The 24,162-nt window shown below is 37.8% G+C and overlaps 1 protein-coding gene across 5 annotated transcripts in view; it reads left to right on the plus strand.

Moving 5' to 3' along the window:
- The window catches only part of ZNF385B (zinc finger protein 385B), a 365,265-nt gene extending 349,146 nt beyond the window's left edge, over positions 1-16,119 (plus strand). For all 5 annotated transcript variants that reach the window (XM_036320795.1, XM_036320791.1, XM_036320792.1 and 2 more), the window contains 4 exons: positions 10,386-10,631; positions 11,774-11,952; positions 12,533-12,634; positions 14,651-16,119. In XM_036320795.1, coding sequence (XP_036176688.1) covers positions 10,386-10,631; positions 11,774-11,952; positions 12,533-12,634; positions 14,651-14,869 — 746 coding nt within the window. In that variant the 3' untranslated portion in view covers positions 14,870-16,119. The remainder of the gene's footprint in view (positions 1-10,385; positions 10,632-11,773; positions 11,953-12,532; positions 12,635-14,650) is intronic.
- The last annotated feature ends 8,043 nt before the right edge of the window (positions 16,120-24,162 follow it).

The raw sequence follows: 24,162 nt of genomic DNA on the forward strand, positions 1-24,162 counted from the left end.
TCCTTGAGGGTTATATCACCATGAAAAAACTTGTCTGCATGTAAATTATATTGGAATATATAAAAGGACTTTGTATGCACATTGAATGATTTTGTAAATGCACAACCATTGGTGACCTTGAAATCTTAACAAAGGTCATTACTTACATTTTTATGACATTTCACATTTTTGCTTCAGGAAGAATTCTCTTAAAATGACATATTTTTCTGGAAAGGTGGGTGATCAAATAGAACTAACTACTCAATCAATATTTGTAGATTCTGTGTGCAAGGGCACTGGTACTAGGCACTTTAGAGGATTCTGAGCCAGATTCTGATTATGCTTAGAGTCTAGTGTCTTACAAATTTAGCTTTATAGTATAAAGCTTAAAGTGTTTTTATAGAAACATTTCTATAGTATTTTCATCTTTCCTGACTTCTGTCTCTGAAAATCAGGTTCACAGTTATAGATATCGGGCATAGTATTATGCAGTACTGGTTTGGTGCTCCCATTTCTATAGACAGCACTATCCAATTAAACATTCTGAGGTGGTAAAAATGGTGTGTTTTCCAACATGAGTGCCATTAGCCACACATAGCTATTCAGCACAGGAAATGTGGCTTGTGCTACTGAAGAGCTGAATATTTAATTTTAAGTAGCCACTCCTAGCTATGGTATTGGACAGCAAACACACCTGTAGACTGTGGTACTGTTTGCTCTTTTGACTAGCTATGACTCCAGAGAAGGGGTTGAACTCTTGAGCCTCTCTTTTTTCATCTGCAAAGTACAAATAATGCCCTTGCAACATCACAGCAGTGTTGGATGGAGCAAATGAAATAATCATGAGAGAGCTTTGCAAATGTAAAACCTAATAAATATTCCTATGATTGATGTAATTAGTTTCTTGGATTTTTTTTGTCATCCTATGGTGTCTTATTTCAGCTGTCTCTTTTTGGCTGCAATCAGTGAGAGGTGATCAGCTATCATCTTCCATTATGCTGCACCTAATAGAGCATATTCTAGAAAAACAGATCCAAGCTTATTAGGCTTATAAGCAAAATATAATCTTAACAGCAGTACTAGTAATAATTAATGTGTAACTGAATGATCATTATGTGCCTGATACTAATGTGCTAAATATTTTATATATACTATCTTATTTAATGATCATAACAATCCTCGGGTGAATGCTAGAAACTGAAACTTAGAAAGGGAAAATAGTGGTTGAGAGTCATTCAGATAGAAAGTAGTTTCAAGACCAGAGTCTCCCTGGGGCAGTCCTTCAAATTCACTACCATGATATGTTACCTTTGGATGAAGGTTCGTGGACTGTACTGCAAATGCTTTTTGAAGGCTGTTTGGGATTATTTTTCACTAGGTAATACTGCTAGAAGTCTCAAAACTCAGAAAGCGTTATCCCTTTCCATATATCCTATTTTACAACTGGTTTTGTTTGTTGTTGTTTTTAAGTTTTGAGTAGTTTGAATGGGGATATATTAATTAACCAAGGTATAATTCTTGAGTGTTATTTACCTACTTTGCATGTATAGCATAGTAAAAAGAACATGAGCTTGAGGTCAGATTAGCCCCACCTCTCACTGACCCTCTAACCTTGACCAAGTCATGTTCACTGACCTTCTATTTCCCCATCTATAAAATGGGAGGACTAATACTTAACTCCCCAGTTTGCTGTCAGGATTAATGAGCTAATAAATGTGCCTGGATCCATGCCTATCACTTAACAGACACTCAATAAATTGGAGCCATAAAAAGCAACCATTTGTTCAAAGAAATTCCCAGACCCTGTCCTTATCTTGACTCTAGGATCATTTCATGCCATCCTGCCATGCAACAGTGATCTGCAGTTACACTCTTCTTTATGTGCTTTCTTTATTGTGTCATAGTAATTACTGCACTTGTGTTTTCATTCCAGGACATTAAGGCTCGATGAGCCTGACTTTCCCAGTGGGACGTTTAAAGATGTAGAAGGACCTTCTTGGTCTTCCTCACATTTCTGTATAATGGACGAAATGTCTTTTTACTCATTCGTAATACATCTCATCCATTATGTCCCCTGCAGCTCCTGGTACTTCATCCTATACACAGCAGTTTAATATATGGTTAGCATATATTAAATGAATATCATTAAGTGGAATTGAATGGGGGAAGCTCTGGTGTCCCCCCTCTACATGGACAGGGCAAAAAGTCATGGGTTAGCTCTTTTTCTTCGTATTCAATAAGATAGATGACCCATCTCATAGGTTGACGATCTGCTCTATGTATAGCTACAGAAGGGACAATTTAGCACATCCCCATTTGTTGAAGGAGAAAATTGGGTCCTTCATGTGGAGAAGTGGCCCTCCTGAAGCCAGAGTTGGCTACTGAGATCAAAGGAGAGGGAGGAGGGGAGAAGTTGTAATCAGAATGAGAAACACACCCCTGCCTGACAAGGTCCTGCTAGCATTTATGTCAGAAAAATAGGAGAAACTAGTCATTCCATACATTGTATTCCTAGCTTCTTGCAAACATTTTTCTTAGTGTACAATTCTTTTTGTACACTGTTAATTATTTCACCTCTAAAAAATATGTGCTTTAATTTCTTTCAACTATGAAATGACATAGTACTAGAAATTCTTGTCACAATAGAGATTATTTTGTCCCTGGATCCCCAATATTTGAACTTCTGTCAGAGTTTTATGATGATTTTTGCCCATTTAACTAGCAAAATTCATATCTAAGTTAAAATAATTTGTCTTCTGCTTGACCATTGTGGCTTAGTGGTTGAGCATTGACCCATGAACCAGGAGGTCACAGTTCTATTCCAGTTCAGGGCACATGCCTGTGTTGCAGGCTTGATCCTTAGGGGGCATGCAGGAGGCAGATGATCAATAATTTTCTTTCATCATTGATGTTTCTATGTCCCTCTCCTTTCCTATCTCTGAAATCAATTTAAAATAATAATTTGTCTTTCCTAGCACAATATCTTAGTTCTTACTTCTCTATTAACAAATATTTTCACTCAATGTGAAAATTAGTGTACCACATTTTGAGTTTAGGAAAAGTTACTTACTTCATTCTTTTCAACCAAAATTTTACCCAGTCCTTTGACTCATCCATAAGACATAATGATTCACATCTAGCAAAAGTTTTTTAAAGTACTTTGAAAAATCTTGAGTAGATGTTCTGTTTCTATTAAAAAATTCCAAACTGAGGAAACCCTTTTGGAAAGCAATGTCATAGGATAAATCAAGAAACCCCAAAAAATGTTTATTCCATTTGACCAATTAATTAATACCAAGGAAATAATCCTAATGCAAAACAAAACAACAAAAACGTTATGAATGAAGATGTCCATTGTAGCACTATTTGTGTTAATGAAAACTGTCAATAAGATGATCAGTATGAGAAAAATTATTTAAAGTTCTTGTATCCAGTAGAATATTATGCAGCTTTAAAGTAAATAAAATAACAACATGAAAAATGTATGTAATACATTAAATCAAAAAATTTCAAATTATATCAAATTGAAAGTTTAAAATTGTTTACTCATGTGCGCAGTGTATTTTCATATATTTACTGAGCCCCATGGAATATCCAGCATCACGCTAGGACTGGGTATACGGCAGGGAGTCAGGCAGACTTGGGCCTTGCCCACATGAAAGCATGTCTAGAAGAGTAGAAACTGAACAGGTGATGACAAGCTTGATGCCTGAAAAGAAAGGGATGCAGACCTTGTCTGGGAAGGAAGGGGAGGCCTAAGCAGAGGAAGTAAGCATCTGTGCCTGGTGGGTGAGAAGTTAGCTACGCAAACAGGGACCCTGGCTTGGGAATGGAAGTGAAGAGGGCGAAAATCCTCTCATCAGAGGGACCAGTACTCCACAGGCGTTGACATGTGAGAGGCTATCCTGTTTAAAGAATTTGGGGATATGGAAGGGTCATTAGGATATGTAGAATGTGGTTAAAATGGTGGCTAAGGACAGAAATGAAGGCAGAATGAAATGATAGTAAATATGGAGATTCTTAATCTCTTTTATGGCCAACCAAGGAAGCCTGGTCCCAGAATAAATGTTTTTAAATCCATAAAAGAAAACTTGTAATTTTACAAAGAAAAACAATTACATTGAAATATAGTTTTCAATTTCTTGTTATGATATAGTGGCACAGTAATTAATACAATGCATTCATTAAGATACAGCAATAGGTCTAATATCTATCATAATTTTGAAGGATTGATGAGCATAAATGGTATTTTAAGCTTCCTATGACCATTATAATATCCAATGAAAATATCTGATTTCTCTTGGTGACAAAGTTATAGGTACTGCTACAGCTGCTATAATTTGTTGTCTTCACTTATAATTGAAAGAAATGCTACATTTCAGTTAGAGATAAGTGAACATAAAGATATATTTGTCATTCAAGTTCATGGATCCTGTGAACTCATTGGCCCCGTAGGAGTCCACAGACCCAGGTTAAAAACTTCTGTTCAGTGTGATAGGATTTTGGTTGTCATTTTTCTCCTCTATTCTCCACATGGTATTTGAAAGATAACTTCTTCTGATGACTTGATGAGGTTTATGTATCTTGGGCCACAGATAAGATGGGAAACAACCTCTTAGTCTTTTGCTTTGTACTGTAGTTGGGAGGTTCACAGTCTGTAATGCAATGTCCTATATCTTCCTTGCTCAATTCTCTATGGTCACGGTTATAAGTGCCCATGTTGCAAAATTCCTAAGGGACTTAGCATGATGAAAAACCCCAGACAAACCCCTTTGGGGATGTAGGCCTATTAAATTAATATCACTTTCTTTGGCCAGCAAACTTTCTCCTGCATCCTCTAGGTCTTCAATATGCACCTGGCTTTGACAACTTGGTAATAAGTCAGCAGACTGAGTCTAGGCACAAATGCTAGATTTAAAATGTAAAAATATGATTAGCTTTTAGCAATATATATTTTTAAAGGATTGGTAGCCTTCTGATGCCTGGGCAGTCCAGCCCCTGAATGTCTGCACAGCCCCTTAGGGCAGGCAGTACCCATTTAGGTCCAGAAGGAGTGAGGGCTGACCCCTATCTCCCTCAAACAGCCTGAAGCAATGAGCTTGTTTGCTGACTGTAAATTTTTTATATTTTCTGTATTAAACAAAGATATGCTTTTTAGATGAAGAAAAACTCAGTTTCTTCATCATCTCTCAGACTGACGTTCCCATTGTCAGTGTGCATTTCCCTATACCCGGAGTATCAAAGCTGAACTCTAAACTCCTCATCTAGAGATGAAGGAGGTGGGAAGAGCAGAATTCAAACATTTTCCTTGTACCTTGAGAACCTATGCTTCCTTTGTAAAGGGCCGTTCAGTTAGAAGAAAAAGAACCTGCTCCTCATTCGACCTAGAAAATTCATTTTTAATCTTATTCCTGGCTTTTGAATCGTTACTGGACCTACTCCCTGAGGGACTTGATTTGAGTGGCATGAGTTAGTTATTCTATTTTCCATAATAAAGCTGCCTCAGAAATAACTGTTTCACATCTCTTAGTGACAAATCGGAAAGGGGGCAATTTTTCACCCTGAAGAAGTTGAAATGTGACTTTTCTATTGTACAAGTCAAATGGCTGGAAAACTACATAAAATAAGAGAAAGCTGTTCATTAGATTCAAACACTAGCAAACAAGCCCTCTTTTGTGCTCCCTTAGAAAAGTGACAAGTGCAGGCATATCCTCTGTTTGGCTCAAATAAACTCTCAGAAAAGTTCCAAAAAAAAAAAAAAAAAGAACTAAAAGTGACAAGTTCATTACTATCAGTGCCAGCTTTCAACATGGAAATATCTGGAGGTGCCACTGTTTTATCTGAGTGTGGCACTGACAACTTCTGCTCCCCAACAAAGTGGCGCAGGGGACAGTGGGACAGTTGTCATGCAGACCTCAGACAAGGAGGGCAATGTCTGCCATATTGTTGGGCCACAAAGTCACTGCAGGGTGTAGTCCAATGGCCAGGGCCCAATTGACATAGGCTTTCAAATTGAGAGAGCAGGGCTATCCTAAGTCAGGATTGTAGCCTGGCAGAAAATTGCAGCACTGGACTGTTTTGAACTTAAGAAATTAGTGGCCTGGCTTAAGTTATTTAAATGCATAAGTTTCTTTGCTTTCTTAAGGTAAGGACATACAGATTCTGACTCAGTGAAGAGTCACTTTAATTTATATACAACGTTCACTGCTTCCAGGATTAGTCTAAAAGCCAAGATGTAAAAATTAGATAGAAATGTAGTTCATTAGGAATTAGCAAGCTTCCCAATGATCAACTGTGCTTGAAGACACTAAGTCTCTGGAATGTGGCTTTAGGTATGATGACGTGGCATTGTACGTGAAGGGCTCACCGGCATCAGACTGGCCCAATATGTAATATTTGGCATGTTCTTTTCATTTCTGTGTTAGGATATTCTGTGTTAGGATGTTTCATTTTCTCTGAGGCTGTATTTCAGTCATATAGTGCTCGGTTTTATCGAATAGGTGGGTTAATTTGAGTAAAAAATATTGAAAGCTGATTTCCTTCACATGGTTTATCAACTGGATATGAAAACAGCTCCCAAAAAGAGGTTTCCAAAATGTTGAGAGCTTTGGAAAATAAGTAAATTAACGTGGAACCTCCCAAGGAGGCTACTTTGAAGAAATAAATTCACGTGGCTGCATAAATTATGGGTATCTGTTACAAAGGGCAATTCTGATGTAGCTGAGCAAATTTTGCTTCAAAATCCTGGAGGATAAAACCTTTGAAAAGGTGTTTGAGTAATCAGGAAATAATTAAGACAGTCAGAGCCCTGCTTTATGTGAGGGAATACTTGAAAGTGGAATTCATATTAACCAGAAGTTGCCAATGACATGCCTCTTATTAAAAAAAAGGAAGTAAACAGTATATTAATTAAATTTTCTAATACACAAAATAAGGAGGCTTTAAAATGCCAGTAAGGAAAGAGAAATAATATAATGGGATTTGATAAAAACATCAAGCAATTAAAATGAGGAATAATGAAGTTAGGCATTGTTGTCATCATCTATGACAATACCAGATATTCATCAGGCAAACCCCACTTTCTAACACCTAAGCATTCTCTCATGCTTCCACTTATTCCACCCATTCACCTCCCACTCGTTTTCATCCCATTCTATGCTTATCTAACTCTGACCTTCAAAACCCAGCCAAAATGCCACTTTCTTCATGAAAAATGTCTCCTTTTCCCTAGGCCAGGAGTAATCATTTCCCCGCTCCATGCTCCCATGCCTCTTACTGGAAACTATTCCATCATAAATTAGACATCTCTGAATGACTGTCTCATTTCCCGTGCTAAACTGTCACATTCTTAAGTCTATAACTGCTTTATTTGCTATTTTCTTATTGTTAATATGCCTCTGTTAATGAATAAGTGACCGCTTTTGAAAAAGAGATATGAGAAGGAAATGTTATATTTTTCTTAAAGAAATAGAGATACAGAGAAAAGATGTAGTTTTGTTCACCTTCTCAATGTTACCTGAATTGGATAATTGTTGAATATGGTAAATATTGACATTTAAGGAAAATAAGCTTTAAAACTAAACTACAATTTTAAAACAAAGTAACAGCTTTTTCACCTTTCTGGGTGGCTGTTGTATATCTTTTATCATGTTAGTGCCATATGAACTCGTCCCTTTGTGCAGGAAGATTAATTCACTAACACTCATGAATAGCTAGCGAAAGCATCATGCTCATTTATGCCACCTACTAACCTGTGGGACATTATTTAATCTATATGAGCCCTAGTTTTCTCATCTTTAAGAAAGGGATAATCATTTGCTGCCTTACCTGTTTCACAAGTTTGCTGTGAGAGATAAGAAGACAATGTAAGTGATAGTACTTTGTAAATTGTAAAATTCTTTGTTAATGTAGAAATATATGGAGGAGATCAATATAAGGGACATGAAAAAGAGAGAGAATAAGTATGTGACTAAAACAGGTCAGATTCTTTAGGTCAAATTTATATGAAACATTTTATGAAATGTTTGAAGGAAAGATTTTGCTATGCATTAACTTAGGTTTCCGTCATAAAAAACAGTAATGCCATAAGGGCAAATGTTAAGATTACTGAGTAATTTCACTTGGCGTGTTCTATAATATTGCAGTTTTACTCTGAGGGGTCCTTATAGATAAAAGAGTTCCAGGCCTGAAATAATAATCTTCAATCTAATTTACTCACTATTATCATTTAGGAAGGATGATTCCATTTCCTTCTCTACTACTGTTGAGGTCAGTTTAGTGAACATCGAAAATATTTTCCATCATACTTCATGGCATCCTAAAGTTTTAATAAAGTTGCTGGAAAGGAATATAGATTGTGGAATCCAAGGATAAAAAGGGACCTGAGCATTCACTTATTCTAAATACCATCCAGACTTGGAATTCATCTGTAGAATCCCTGCTGTATCTGGTCTTGACCTGGGTGGATCCAAGGCAGAAAAAGGGATGGGAGTCAACAGCTGATCAATCAATTAAGTAGAGATGTGATCTCCTTTTAGTTAGATGTGTGTGAAAGCTTTGGTTTGCCTGGTATACAGAACAGACATACTGTCATGTTGCTGTTCCCTTGGTCACACCTGGCCTCTTGGTCATCACACAGGTCCCATGGTACACAGGCCCATGGTACAGAGTTCCAAATTAGCTGGGCAATGAACAAATATATCTTCAGGTTTAATTCCCTTTCTCTCTTAATGAGAGTTTATTAGCATATCTATGGCCATTTTCTAAGAGCACCAGCTCTAGTAGGATTAAACCTGTGATGGATTTCTCTGTTGCTTAAGAAGTTCCCTTTTCTTTTTTTTTTTTCTTTTTTTTTGTTTGTTTGTTTGTTTTGTTTTTTGTTGTTGTTGTTTTTTTCAGTTGATCAGCAGCCTAGCCAGGATCTCTAGCCAGGATCTCCAGCCAAGTTCTGGTCTGGATCTCCAGAGAGGTTCTGCTGTTTATTGTCTTGTTAGGTTCTCTAGCCAGGTTCTCCAGGTTCTCCAGCCAGGTTCTGTAGCCATGTTCCCTCGCTAGGTTCTCCAGCCAGGTTCAGTCACCAGGTTCTAGTGAGGTTCTCTTGCCATGTTCTATCCAGGTTCTGTAGTCAGGTTCTGTCTCTAGATTCTTCAGCCAGGTTCTCTCGCTAGGTTCTGTCTCTAGGTTCTGTCTCCAGTTTCTGTCCAGGATCTTTTGCCATGTTCTCTCCAGCGAAGTTCTTCTGTCTCTAGGTTCTGTGTAGGTTCTGTCTTCTCAGAAGTTCCCTTTTCTTTCCCAAAGGAGCCACTGAACAGAGCGTCTTGAATAGCAAATGAACCCTGAAGAGTTAAAGTCTCTCTGGCCCATCATACAGACTGCATATGGGCCTTAAGGATTATAATCATTTAGTAGCTGCATGAAATAAATGCCAGATGTCTGTAACTTATTTGGTTAAACCTCATATTGTGCCTATGGTTAATGTCATTATGAGGTGCTGGGTGGGGAGAGATTAACCAAAGAATTTATATGCATATATGCATAACCCATAGACACAGACAATAGTATGGTGAAGGCCTGGAAGGGGGACAGGTAAGGAGTGGAGGGGGTCAATGGAGAAAAAAAGGGACATCTGTACTACTCTCAAAAACAAGGTTAAATTTTTTAAAAAAGAATTAAGGGAAGCAGAAAACAGTTTACAGAAAAAGAATAATAAAATGGGTTTTGATAAGAATAGAATATTATACAGAAATGTATAGAAATATTTGATTAATATAATTAAATTTATGCAATATTATACAAAAATAGAAATTTATAATTTAGAGTGGCAGTAGTTAATACGTATAATGGAATCTTTGCATCCTATATTTTACATAAATCATTTCCATTCAAAGAGCAGCAAAAACTTAACTAATCATAACCAAAATAAACCATGTTTCTTTCCTCCTGTCTGCCACACATGCCAAACTTGAAATGTTTAATTTGGTCTAAAAGTTGAATTTTAACTTTATATTCATGTCCTAATTAAAACATGAGTAGTCGAATGAAACGCCCGTTGCCTAATGACTTATTTCATGTTACTATCACATAATGTCATCATCTTGGAGGGTATCTGGTTTCCCTATATATTAAAGACATCCTGGAGCAAAATTTACAATTCAAGGGTATTAGGTAGAAAGTTATGGCTTCAAGTGGGAGAATGAGTCATTTCTTATGTCATCATGACCTTGGGGTGACCTGATACGGAAACTGATGGCATGGGATTCTGTTTTAATCAGACTTACGGACTAAACTCTGTGCTGGGGTAAAACCAAATATAGAAATCAAATTCTTATTTTTAACTCCTGTGTGTCCATTTATCTGTGTTGATATGATACATGAAGCTTTAATACCATTCTCTGTGTCTCTCTTAGAAGACAGAGGGAAGCTAAAAATCAGCAGTTCCAGCCAGCCATCAAACTCTGAAGGTGGCTCCTTTCTCCTCAAATCTGGCACAACAGCCCTGCCACTGGGCGCAGACACTTCTCCCTCCAAGAGCACAAATGGGGCTCCTGGTACTGTCTCTGAATCAGAAGAAGAAAAAGCCAAAAAATTGCTTTATTGTTCGCTATGCAAAGTGGCTGTGAACTCCCTGTCACAGCTGGAGGCACACAACACAGGTTAGTGGCTATTGTTGGGATTTAAATAATGTGCATAACAAAATCCAACTTCTCCCTTCAGAATACATTGGGTGTTCAAACATTAGGTTTGTTCCGTGTCTTCTCTACTTTTTTGATTCAGATGGATGATTTTGAGAAAAGTCTGATCAGCAAGGCAAAAGGAGATTGGAGATAAAACTTGTTCTGTTCTATATTTTCTAAATGTACCTAATACCTCCCCAAACTCACTACAAGGAAGTGATGAGGATGAAGACATATATCTATGCACAATATTTACTGCAGTACATTTACAAGAGAAAAAAATAGAAACAACCTAAAAGTCCCTCAGTAAGGAAATATTGAATAATTATATTAACTCAATATGACAGATTATATTATTCAGTCATTAAAATGTAATTACAGACTGCCGGTGTGGCTCAGTGGATTGAGGTAGTCCTATGCACCAGACAGGATACATGCCTGGGTTTCAGGCTCAGTAGGGGGCATGCAGGAGGCAGCCAATCAATGTTTCTCATTGATGTTTCTATCTCGCTACCTCTTCCTACAATTCTCTCTAAAATCAATAAAAATGTATTTTTTTTAAAAAAGTTAAAATCAATAAAGACAAAAGTGGTTTTAAAAAATATATAATTATAGGAAAATATGTTTATAAGTTGATATGTGAAATTTTCAGAATAATTAGTATGATCCCAATTTTCAAAAAAATATATTTTATGCTGATTTTTAAAGTTTAAGTATAGTTGGTATACAACAGTATATTAGTTATATTAGTTTAGGGTATACAATATAGAGATTTGACATTTTTATACCTTACGATTGTTGTTTTAATAATTATCTTTTATGTTGCAAATTTCTCAAAACATTATTGGCTATATTTATTTTTTATATACTATAAACTAAACTAAAAAGAAATGCACTAAAATGATAACTTTGATTATGTCTGGGTCTTGAAAACATAATCTTTATTTCTGTTTTACTGTTTTTTTACAATGAAAACGTGTTAAATTTATAACAATTAAAATGGTCATTAAACAATAAAAGCATTGGGAAATTCAACCTGAAGATAACCTCTCAAGAATAAGAAAACAAAGAGCTTCATATAGTTCTTAAATCTCTATTTAATGTGTCTCTTTCTAATTTAGGATCTAAACACAAGACCATGGTTGAAGCTCGTAATGGGGCTGGTCCAATTAAGTCCTATCCTAGACCTGGATCAAGATTAAAGATGCAGAATGGTAGTAAAGGGTCAGGACTACAGAACAAGACATTTCATTGTGAAATCTGTGATGTCCATGTTAATTCAGAAATTCAACTCAAACAGGTAATGTATTCTGAATTAGTAGTCACTGTTGTTTGGGGTCACCACTTGACTGTATATCTCCTTATCTAATGCTTCTCACTGTGCTCACAGTTAAATTAACTAACCTTTATATGATGCATGCAATATGCAAAATACAGTTGCTTTGTGAAAGAAAAAGTCACTACCAAATATTTGCATACCTATTGTTACTATATGTCAGATTCCAGACTAGGTGTTAGAGACAGATGAGTACAGCAGTCATCTGGAGCTCACAGTCAAGCAGGAACTTCTGGAAGACAAGTGGGCCATTCAGCTGATCATCCAAAGACCCAAAACAGACTCCACAGTCACAGGGGTAATACCAGGCAAAGTTTAATAAGATCTATAGAGAAAGAGGAAAGGGCGAGAGGCATTACAATGGAGTGGGGAGCAAGTCTTAACCCACACACTACCTTGGAATTTGTACCTAGAACTGGGTCCAGCTACCGCTGGTATGAAAGCCTCAAATCATGGTGAAACCAGCTACCTCTATCTGGAAATATATTTTACATGAAATAGAACTCACATATAGATTCAGCTAATGCAGCAAACTTTTTTTCAGCACATTTCTAGCCGAAGGCATAAGGATCGAGTTGCAGGGAAACCACTGAAGCCGAAATACAGCCCCTACAACAAACTCCAGCGGAGCCCAAGCCTCTTAGCAGTAAGTTCACCTTGCCTGCTCACCTGTTTTGTGGGGCAGCCTTGCTGGGTTGGGCAGATTCTGTGGGTAAGGAGTGCCTAGGGACTAATTAATTAGTCCTGAAAGGTTTGGAACTTAAACAGCCCTCATAGACAGAAATTCTAGGATGAACTGCTTAGTTCCGGCTATAGGACACCTTGAAGAAAGCTTCCTTAGAGAAGAGAAGCTGAACCTCTTCAAGAGCTAATACCTCACCCTTTTAGGAGGACCTTTTGAAAAGATGATCTTCTTTAGCATATAAAGAAAAGAAAAGGCTCAGGAACAAGGACAAGTGATGACTGTTGAACCTGGGAAAAGGGATTGCTTTCAGAAAACTAAAATTCACCCATTTAGCATCCTAGCATCCTCCTCCCTTCTCTGTCTTCCTCTCTCTCTCTCCCTCTCTCTCTCTCTCTCTCTCTCTCTCTCTCTCTCTCTCTCTCTCTCTCTCTCTCTCTCTCTCTCCTCCCCCTCTATCTCCTTCCCTCTTTCCCTCTGCCTCCCCCTCAACCCCTCTGCCCCAGGTAAGTAAAGTAGGTGTGTGTGCTGCCCTCTTTCTGTGTCTAGTAGGCATGTTGGTAATGGGCCTGTTTCACCTGCTCTCAGTATGTGCTGTTGTCAGTTTCTTTGCAAAACTACCCAAGGAGCCCAGCTGGTTTGGCTCAGTGTATGGAGCATTGGCCTGCGGACAGTCAGGGCACGTGCCTGGGTTGTGGGCTCAATCCCCAGTAGGGGGCGTGCAGGAGGCAGCCGATCGATGATTCTCTCTCATCACTGATGTTTCTATCTCTCTCTCCCTCTCCCTTCCTCTCTGAAATCAATAAAAATATATTTTAAAAAAATAAACTACCCAAGGACTTCAGCGATAGGTGCCATGTAAATACCCAGACGACTGGTTTTCATAATTTCCCTGGGACCCAGGCTGACACTCCATCTAAGGGTGAAGCTGGGAGTGGCCAGCTGGAGGCCTTGCTCAGGTGACCTTCCAACCGCTCTATAGCCTCCCTCTGATGCTGAGCAGTGTAACCTGCACTAAGCAAATCCAGCCTCAGAACTCTTCCTGATGGCAAAAGAGAGAAATTAAGGATCAATGTCTTACTTCACAGGAAGATTCCACCCTGGGATTTCTTTCCAGAGAAAGCTGCTCGCCCACTTACAGTGATTCCCAATGAAGGAAATTTGAGTTAGCTACAGTTTTTCAAGGAATGCTTTTTAACTGGCCAGAGAGAGGAGTGTAAACTGACTTTGTTTTCATGACGCTTCATGGGTCCCTAATGTCCGGAACATCAGTCACCTACCCCAGTGCAGCTTTTGGAAGAGAAGTGAGGTAAAGGGTCATGAACACTCTTTAAAAAATTTTTTAAATAATAAAATACCTCTTCAAGGCTGCATTGTGGATTCTGACAAGTCAGAATTTTGAATTGAGTTCCATTGTCTAAGCAGGAACCCTTGGGGATGATTGCTTTTCTTTCTGAGCAGCTGTACGAAACCACTTGAGGATCTGTCTGTTCAGAGGGGCTTTCCTATGCTGTAGTGTCTGAGGGCAAAGACCACCAAAAAGAGTTGAAATGGAAACAAATCAAAGTAAAGGTATCCATGGAACCTTTGAAACCAGTTTTGTGAAAATGGTCATTTCTTGACTTATGAGAATAAAGATTTTTTTAAATATATATATTTTTATTGATTTCAGAGAGGAAGGGAAAGAGAGAGAGATAAAAAAACATCAATGATGAGTGAGAATCATTGATCAGCTGCTTCCTTCACGCCCCCCCACTGGGGTTCGAGCCCACAATCTGGACATGTGCCCTGACAAGGTATCGCATGGTGACCTCCTGGTTCATAGGTCCACACTCATCCACTCAGCCACGTGGGCTGGGCAAGAGTAAAGGTTTTTTAAATTTGACTTCTTAATGTTCATGCTTAACTTATAAAAATTTATCTGTGTTGCTTATTCAAAACAATCCCCCCACCCCCTTCCTGGTTCTCTCCTTCCTTTAGGCAAAACTTGCATTCCAGAAAGATATGATGAAGCCTTTGGCCCCAGCCTTCCTGTCCTCGCCCCTGGCAGCGGCAGCTGCGGTGTCCTCCGCACTGTCACTGCCACCCCGGCCTTCCGCCTCGCTCTTCCAGGCACCAGCCATACCTCCCGCCCTCCTGAGGCCGGGCCATGGGCCCATCCGTGCCACACCTGCCTCCATCCTCTTTGCTCCCTACTAAGTCTGCAAGCCCCGAGTCGGTTGAGGCCAGTAAGTAGGAACGTTGAGAAGAAAAGCCAAAAGGATTCAGCAAGTCAAGCATTTTGTGTTGCAGTGCCCTCACCCAGCCACAAGATGTGAGCCCGACTCCAAAGAACAACCCATCACTAGATTCAAGCGTGCTTTTAGGGCCCGCTCCTGTCATTTGGGAATCCCAGCAGCACAAGCTTTATCTCCCTATCCCCTGCCCCATTCAATCTGTGTATCTGAGATATTTGGTTTCTTGCGACTGTATGGGTCAGAAAAAAACATAGACATATATCATTCTCTGACTATTTTTCCATGAGTGTGATCTGGCTTAGAAACAATATGGAATATTTTCCTGACAGACTTGAAAAGTAGGGTCTTCCTCATATGTCTGTAAATAACTCTGGAATCAAATTGGGCACATTCTAGTGTGGAACACAAACAGATGAACACAAGTGCTTACTTGTGGACCCCATCCTACCAATGGATCACAACGTTTTCTTTCTGGTGTACTATCGTTGACAGGGATTGTGTACTGTTTTAGACCCAAGTACTGTTGTACCCGGTGTAGTACTAGATCTGTATCTCTTGTCTGAATTAAACACTTTTTTAGTTGCTGTGTAAATGTTAGGAAGCAAAATAGCTTTGAATTTTCTCGTTAAGAGAACAAAAGATAAAGTAATGTATTGTTTTTTCATTTTCCATTTTATTGGGTGATATTTAAATGAAATAGAAAGCCATATAACATAGCTATAATTACTACCTGTTTGCTATTTTTGTTTAACTTATTTTGTAGCTTCCTCACCAGTTTGAGTTGCTAAGCAAATGTATACAAACAGAAAAGAGCTTCCTGAATTGCACATTTTTGCACCTCCTGTGCATTCTGCAAGAAGACAATGAATCCATGTGTTTCTACGTAATTATCTTCTTCGTTTTTAACCTGTTTTCATTTGTAATGATGCTACATAATCTTGTGGCTCCCTAATGCAATAATGTACAGAAGATAAAAAATTTATAACTGAACAGTTTGTCTTTCTGTTCACTGAATATGTTGCAGGTCATGCTGCCATGCTCCCTTTCTAAGCTGGTATCAACAAAACTGGAATGTTTGTGATATCAGGGGTAAGAAGTATCATAACACAACAAACCAGAGTGAACTCTTTTTGAGCATCTGTATCTGCAATCTGTAAATGGTAAAATGTCTGTGTATTTTTTTAAATGTACCTTTTCAATAAAAGTACAAAATATAAAAATATGTTTGTATTTTCAAAGTGATTTTCTCCTGAGATACCTTCAATTTGAAATCATCTGATGAAAGATTTTCAGTAGATGCAAAGATTGCTTTTTACATATTTAGCATTTCCAGCATATTTATTTGTCATGTTTATTCATTACTGTTCACAGCATCTGTATGAGGCGAGACTTTGCTGCTGTTTTCCCTCTGAATCTCAGAGAAATTGGGCCAAAGTTGTGAGTGCGACCCAAAATAATGGTAGCAGCCTGCCAAAAAATTGGGACTGAATTTTTTAAACTTACTGTGTGTCTTCTAAACCTCTAGACCATCTTTTACTCACATCCATGGCAATTACACTCTCTTTTTAGAGGATTTTATTTCACTCCTCCCCCTTTACCTTCTCTAATCAGCCCACCCCTCTTTACTTCCACCTCGTTTTGTTCGCAAGTGTAAAGGTTAATACATCCCTTTTGTTATGATTATCGCTGCTCAAAGAACTACACCAAAATTTAAAGGCTTAAAATAACAATCATTTTGTTATGTTACAGTTTCAGGAGTCAGGAATTCCCACAGAGCTAGGCAGGGCTGTTCTTCCTTTCCTTGGGGAACTAGAGGTCCCTTGGTCACATTCAGCTGGTGGGTGGGCTGGTCTACAGGCTCAACATGGCTTCACTTCTATGTCTGCCTGGATGAAGATGGCTGGAAGGCTGACCTCTACTGGAGTAGTTTTCAAGAGCCATGTGGTCTCAGATAGTTACCTAGTAACTCTCGAAGATTTCAAGGATCCTAAGTGGAAGTCAAAAGGCTTGTTGTAAAACTGTCTCAAAACTTACGGTGCATTCTATTGATCAAGCAAGTTGCTGAGGCCAATAAGTGCAAGGAAAAGGAAATTATTCACTTTTCAACGTGAAGAAGAGCAAAGAATTTGTAGTCATCTTTACCACTCCATTGTAAAATTTTGAGGCATGTGCTAACAAAGTTATTATTAATTCCCTTTTCCCCTACCATAAGCCCAAACTGTGTAAGTTTTTTAAAATGAGAAGAATTGAAGTGGGAGTAGGACCTAAATTCTCATTTCTGAAAATTAAGGCGAATGGATGGCAGTGCAGCTGTGATACATGGCAACAGGCTTCCTCTACCAAAGAGTTTATCCAACTATTTGAAAAGTGTTTCCCTTAATATTCTAGACTTACAATCAGGTTACTTTTAGAGTCTATTAGGATTTCAGTTTGGTATTCAGAATTTGGTTGATTTTTTTTTTTAATATGACTAATTTGAACTCTAACCAATACCAATTACACTAAACTTTGATTGGACCTTCAGACATGGCTTATAGACATGAAAAAGTTGTGTTTGTTTAACACTTTGGAGAATTTTTGTTTGTTTGTTTTTTGTTGTTTTTATGGACTCCAATGGCAATTATATTTCATTTTTCTTGTATCATCATCTATTCCATTAAAGATTACTGCAATACTAAAAAATTTTAATGTCAATATTTAAATAGACTCAGGAATGTACTGATTCGATTCATAGAGTTTAAGATTTTTTTTAAAATCACCTAAAGGAGGAAGTAAAAAATAATAGCAATTCATTTAAATGAATACTTCCAAAAATAAGTCAGGAGTAGCTTCAAACAATCATTTGTAAACATTATTAAACAGACATATCATCTACACTGATTCTGAGGCAGCAGAGTGGGTCAATCCTAAGGGGTTATACATATTTGAACTAATACCCTTTCCTATGTCAGTTTGGTTTTTTTTATTTATTGATCTTTTTTAGAGAGAAAAAGGGGAGGCATGGAGAGAGAGAAACATCAATGTGAGAGAGAAACATTAATTGCTTGCCTCCTGTACACTCCCCAACCAGGGATGAAACACAATCTAGCTATGTGCCCTGACCAGAAATCAAACCTGCAACCTTCTGAACCACCACTCTACCCCCTCTACTTATTGGGAAAGTTTTCAAATGTGCTGCTCACTCTGACATAGCCCAGCTCTGGTCTCTGAAGAATCTGAAAATTGCTCTACTGTGGGATAGCCAGAAAAATTAAAAACAGCCAGTTAAACTTAAATTTCAGATATACAATGGATAATTTTTAGTATAACATTCTAATAACATTTAGTATGATATTGCATATAGCATAAGTATGTTCCATAAATAAGAATACAATATTTGGGACATACTTATATTAAAAGAATATTTGTTGCCCTGGCAAGTGTGTCTCAGTTGGTTGAGCGTCACCCCATATACTGAAAGGCCACTGGTTCAGTCAGGGCACATGCCCAGCCTGCTGGTTCAGTCCCCAGTCAGGATGTGTTCACAATCAATCAATGTTTCTCTCTCACATTAATGTTTCTCTGTCTTTCCCTCTACCTTCCTCTCTCTCTAAAAACATAATCAATAAAAACATATTTTTGAAAAAAAGAATATTTGTTGTCTATCTGAAATTCAAATTTAAATGGATAGACTGCATATTTTTCTAAGTCTGGCAACCCTGTCCATGGAGCATTTCTCTTCATCTCAAGTACCATTATTCTTCAGGAGAGAAGCAACCTTTTGGGTATTAAAAACTAATTAATGAGATTTTAAAGGCACATTGTGAAATGCACTCATAAATAGGAAAAGGAAGGGATCTGCAATAAATGAGTCAATGATATATTAACAGGGGGAAATGCAGCTACAAAGGCAAATTACTTAAAGCTGTACAGCTACCTGTCTAACAATATTAAACTACTAGAGGCCCAGTGCATGGATTCGTGCACAAGTGGGTCCGACTGTGGGTGGTTGGCAGGCCAGCCCTGCCCCTGATCTGGGGGGCGGGATTGGGGGCGGGGATGACTGGAGGGGAGGGGCTGCAGGAGCTTGGCCAGCTGGCCCCACCCCCTGGTCAAACTCCTGGTTGAGGGGACAATTTGTATATTAGCCTTTTATTATATAGGAGGATTCTAAGAGCAAAACGCCAAAATTTTCATTCATATTATGTACCAAACACATCAGCCCCTGATTTGTTCCTTCTCTGCTCTAAGGTAATTCTTAATTTCTGGAGCAGCAATTGTTATGGTGGTGCAGAATTTTTCTCTAAGAAACTGCTTTAAGAAAAACTACAGTTAATATAGTTGAGAAAGAGAATCAAGGGATTCCCATTTGGGGGGGAGGGCAGGGGCAGAACAAAGGAGAAAGAGCTGACAGGGCATCAGGTGGAAATCTTGTGCTAAGTAAGACTGTCTTTAGGAGTCTAAGGAGACTCAGTGAGGAGATTGAGTTTGGTGATGTTTTGAGAAATAAGAACCCACACCCAGGGGTGCCATGGGAGAGAGGATTATTGTGGGAGGGAGAGATGGCCAGAAACTATTTGTTAGTTAAAGATTAAGTTAGCATCCAGGCATACACCCTTGATAAGCACAAGCATCTTCAGATAACAGGTGGCAGAATTTCATTTCACCTCTGTAGGTCTGCTGTGTGGATTCTGGCCTCTCTTACAGTGTTACTTCCATCAGATACTTGTTTTGTTAATATGATGTCCCTCAATATCAAAGGTGACATGACCCCTTTGGGAAAATGCCAGTGTCTGGTACCCAGGTGGGCTGAGGAGAAGCTGTGTAGACCAAGAACAAATTCCATAGGGGATGCTCATCTTTGCCTCCTACCTTCCTCCAAGTAATTAGCTCCATGGGGAAATTCAGGGACATGGTACAAGTTCTCGGTAGCTATGCAGTGTGACTGTAGGGAATTGCTCAGGTTTCTTTGGCTACAATTTCTAAAGCCAGAGTGACAATAAAATGTATTATTCTACTCCACGCTAGGTGCTCAAACTGCATCAAACTTCTGGCTGTCAGATGGAATGCATTCTGTAGGTAGAATGAAAGTATCTTCATGTCAATTATTCCTATAAAAAGTCACTTATGCACAGATGATTAGACAAGCTTGTTACTAAGCACCTGCATTTCATTTTTATTACAGTGAACAAATAAAATTAGGATAGAGAAGAAATAAATGAGAATAATACATAATTTGCTCTCAAAAGATCAGAATTCAAATCCTGGCCATGTTATATACTTACTAGTTTTGTGATTTTATGTCAGAAAATGGATGTTATGTCATATTCCCAGAGTCTCAGTTCTTCACATATACAGTATAAAATAGATATAATAGTATCCAAGACACAAGGTGGTTCTGAGAGCAAATAAAATTGAACATGTAAAAAAGCTTTTGTAAATTATAGCTTGCTATACAGATTTTCACAAGTGGAAAATAAACTCAATTTTCTCATTTAAATTTCTAAATTTTAAGTAAGATTCCCTCAAATTAGTCAGTTTTGAATTTTTAACCTAGAGTCAGAGAAAAATGCATCTGTGTGTAAGGTAAAGAAGAAATAGCAAATTCATTAGTTGTAATGTTCCTATTTTCAAAGATATGCTTCAAATAGAAGTAATACTAAAATAATCGAGCCAAAGTAAATGCAAAGTATTTGCATATTATAATTATGTTTGAATTTTATGTCTTATAGTCCATATAACAAAAACAGAATTTCAAATTGAAAATATCAAAACTTTTTATGTTGTAAAAATATTACAAATACTGTTATAAAAAAATAAAACTTCTTTCTGATATAAAACTTAATTATAAAGGTACCAGACAACCTAAGGAAAATATTTATAAGTCATGTGACATAGGTAGTTTTATATTCTTATTTTACCATGAACTCTTAAAATAAGGTGGGGGAACTCTTTAAGAAAAGAAAGACAATCCAATATTTTAAAAAGGCAATCCAGAAAAGACAAAATACAAAAAGACAAAGTATGTATACATTTTTCTGGAACACCCTGTATATACAAATGCTTAATAAATGTGAAAAAAAAGTCTTTCATCACTAAATAATACAAATAAAATAAACATTTTGATGTAGCATATTAACAAAAATATTATAAAATTTATGAACTTTGTATTAGTGAGAGTGGAGAAATATACACATTCATGCACTGTTGATAGTAATGAAAACTACTTTGATTTTTCTGAAGAATGATTGGTCCTATGTATCATCATGTCAATTATCCATAACCTTTGGCCCTGGAACTCTATGTCCAATGCTTTATCCTAATATATAATGCTGTAAATTTCAAAAGATTTACACTAAAAAATAAAAATAAAATTATTTACACTCAAGTATGTTTCAAAATAGTGAAAAATATTTACCCATAAAGAATGAGTAAATAAATTATGGGACCCATAGCCAGTGGTTCTCAACCTGTGGGTCGCGAACAATGAAAATACATCCTGCATATCAGATATTTATATTACGATTCATAACAGTAGCAAAATTACAGTTATGAAGTAGCAACAAAAATTATTTTATGGTTGGGGTCACCACGCACAACATGAGGAACTGTATTAAAGGGTCGCGGCATTAGGAAGGTTGAGAACCGCTGCAGGCAGTGGGAAACAGCACAACCATTTAAAATGATGACATAATTCTGTAATTATTTACATAAGAAGATGTTCATGATGTGTCCAAGTAGAGGAAATAATGGTTACCGAACATGTTCAGTATGATCACATTTGTACTAAATTTTAAAACTATATCTGTATGTTTGTATATATACATGGAGAGACAGCTCACAAAACTTGTCATCTGGACTGATGAAAGAAGTGACTCCTGAGTTGTAGATTTTTATATGGCTTTACATTTTATTTATAATATTTGGTATAGTTTGACTTTTTTACAAAACACGTGTCACTGTTTCAGAATCTTGTATAATCAGTAGCCCTATTACTGTATAACCAAAACAGATTATCTCCACTATAGAATGACAGGCAGTTTCAAAAGACTCCATTAAATTATAATTGGGTAATAAATTTATAATAAGTATCAAATAAGAATAATTCATTTTTAAAATAAAAAGCAAGGAGTTCTAGTTTTATTCAAAAATTTTTCTGCTTTGAAAACTTACCTGAATTTTTGAGAAACTATAATAAGCTTACTCTGAAAAAGGACACACCCAATTGCTTAAATAATGTAAATAGCATCTTGACGGCTATGATTCTCAATGCTTCGCACATGGATTCTGTCCGCCTCTCTCCCCTATTCTGGACTCTTCTAGTGTTCAACCAGTTCTGTATCTCTTACTACTAAACGCCAATTCTATGGGAACTGCATTACCAGTGCATAGAGACATATGGCTGCATTATTTAAACTGAGAAATTGTGCCTATTTATTCTAGAAATTACATTATTATAAGATCAAAATATATTTGTCTTTCACTGTTGGTTGGAAGTGCATTTATACTATAAAATATAGTTTGATGATTAGACCACCAACTGAAAGAAAAGGTGCCCTCCTTTTTGCCTCTATGAGATGACCATCATTTTAGGCATATTCGTCTGATGTTTTATTCTCTGTGATTTAGGCAGTGGGGAAGGATTGCAGTGAAAAAAAGCACTGGCTGTTTAAGTACAAATGGCTAGTAAACTTTCCTTGAGGAGCAGCTGACAGCATTTAACCTACAAGGCCCAGAAGTTTCAGATCAGAAAAGGATGATGAAAGCGCTCTTTCCTGTTGAGGAGTCCGAATACCATCCAAACACTCTCCCTAAGAGAACTCATTTTGGATAGCAATGACTGTTTCACTTTCCACTAAATATAAACATGGCATGTATGGGACTGAACATTAAAATGGAAGTTTGTATGATAAATAGGAAGACTCTATAGTGAAGAAACATTTTGCACTTTGGTTTCTGGCTCTCCAAGATAAAGATTAGTAGGCTTGCCCTGGCCGGTGTTGCTCAGTTGGTTGGAGCATTGTCCCCTATACTGAAAGGTCTCAGGTTTGATCCCGATCAGGCCATGTACCTAGGTTGCGGTTTTGATTCCCTGGTCGGGGCACCTTTGGGCAACCGATCAATGTTTCTCTTTCTCTCTCTCCCTCTCCCTGCCTCTCTCTCTAAAATCAATTTTTAAATTTTTTTTTTTAAAAAAATCATCAGTAGGCTCTTCCTTGTAGCTCCTGGTAGGAGATGCAGTATCTTTATGATCACTGGTGGTTCGTGCCTTTGTTGAGACAAAAAGATAGCTTTTACTCAACATGAATGAGTCCATTTAAAATCAATACACTAAAGAGTCAAGCACTGAAATTGATTTAGAAGTGGAACACGAAGCAAAGGGAGAAAAGTGCCACTAGCCTCAAGCCACAAAGCAGGGTGTTCTAATAAGTGGTTGCTTAGCTGTGTCTACAGGCAAAAAACAAACTGGCCACTCCGTCTTCACCGAGGTGCAAAGTGCAATCTGAAGCACAGATTCTCAAAGAGCAATGTGTAGAAGAATCATCTGGAAAGGTTTTTAAAATTCATATGTTGAGTAAGACTCCCTCCACGTTCTGCGTGGAGTAGGGTTCGGTATCTGAAAGAGGAGCCACACAACAAATGAGAGAAAAAGACACGAGATAATTTTGCAATATTGGGGGACCAGGCGGCCAAGTCCCGAAGGACTTCCTCCGTGCTCAGGCCTCACCAAGCTTTTATTGATCTGGGATGCACCCATAGCATAGCCATTAGGCAGGTGACCCCCTAGTAACAAGCAGACTAGCCCATCAGCAAGGATTTACATAATAATAAATGGGGGAGTAGTTTCAGCTACCACTGTCTGGACAAACAGAGGTGGCGCCTAGCTCCAAGCTTTGCTAGGGCTTCAAAGGCACCCAGCCTTCGGGGGGGTTTCGGGGAGTTCTCTGTCTATTAGCCTCCTGTAATATGCAGATACTATGCTTATCTAGTGAAGACAATGAATAGACTCCAGCATTCATATTCCTGGGCCCCACCCCAGAGATTATTAATTATTCAGGAGGGAAGAAGTGATGCCCAGAAATCTGTCTTAGCAGTTGCCTCTCCCCCACCCCCCACCTCTCTCTGCCCACTCAGTTTAACAGGAAGAAGACAAAGAACAGTCTGGCTCATGAAACTGAAGAAAGTTTTATTGGCCCCAGAATGCTTGTGAGACTCTGGGGTCTAGGCAGTGCTGCATATCAAATCCAGATTAAAGCAATAAACACTTCCAAAGAT

The sequence above is a fragment of the Myotis myotis genome, unplaced genomic scaffold, assembly GCF_014108235.1.
Source record: "Myotis myotis isolate mMyoMyo1 unplaced genomic scaffold, mMyoMyo1.p scaffold_m19_p_8, whole genome shotgun sequence".
In the NCBI taxonomy this organism is placed as follows: Eukaryota; Metazoa; Chordata; class Mammalia; order Chiroptera; family Vespertilionidae; genus Myotis; species Myotis myotis.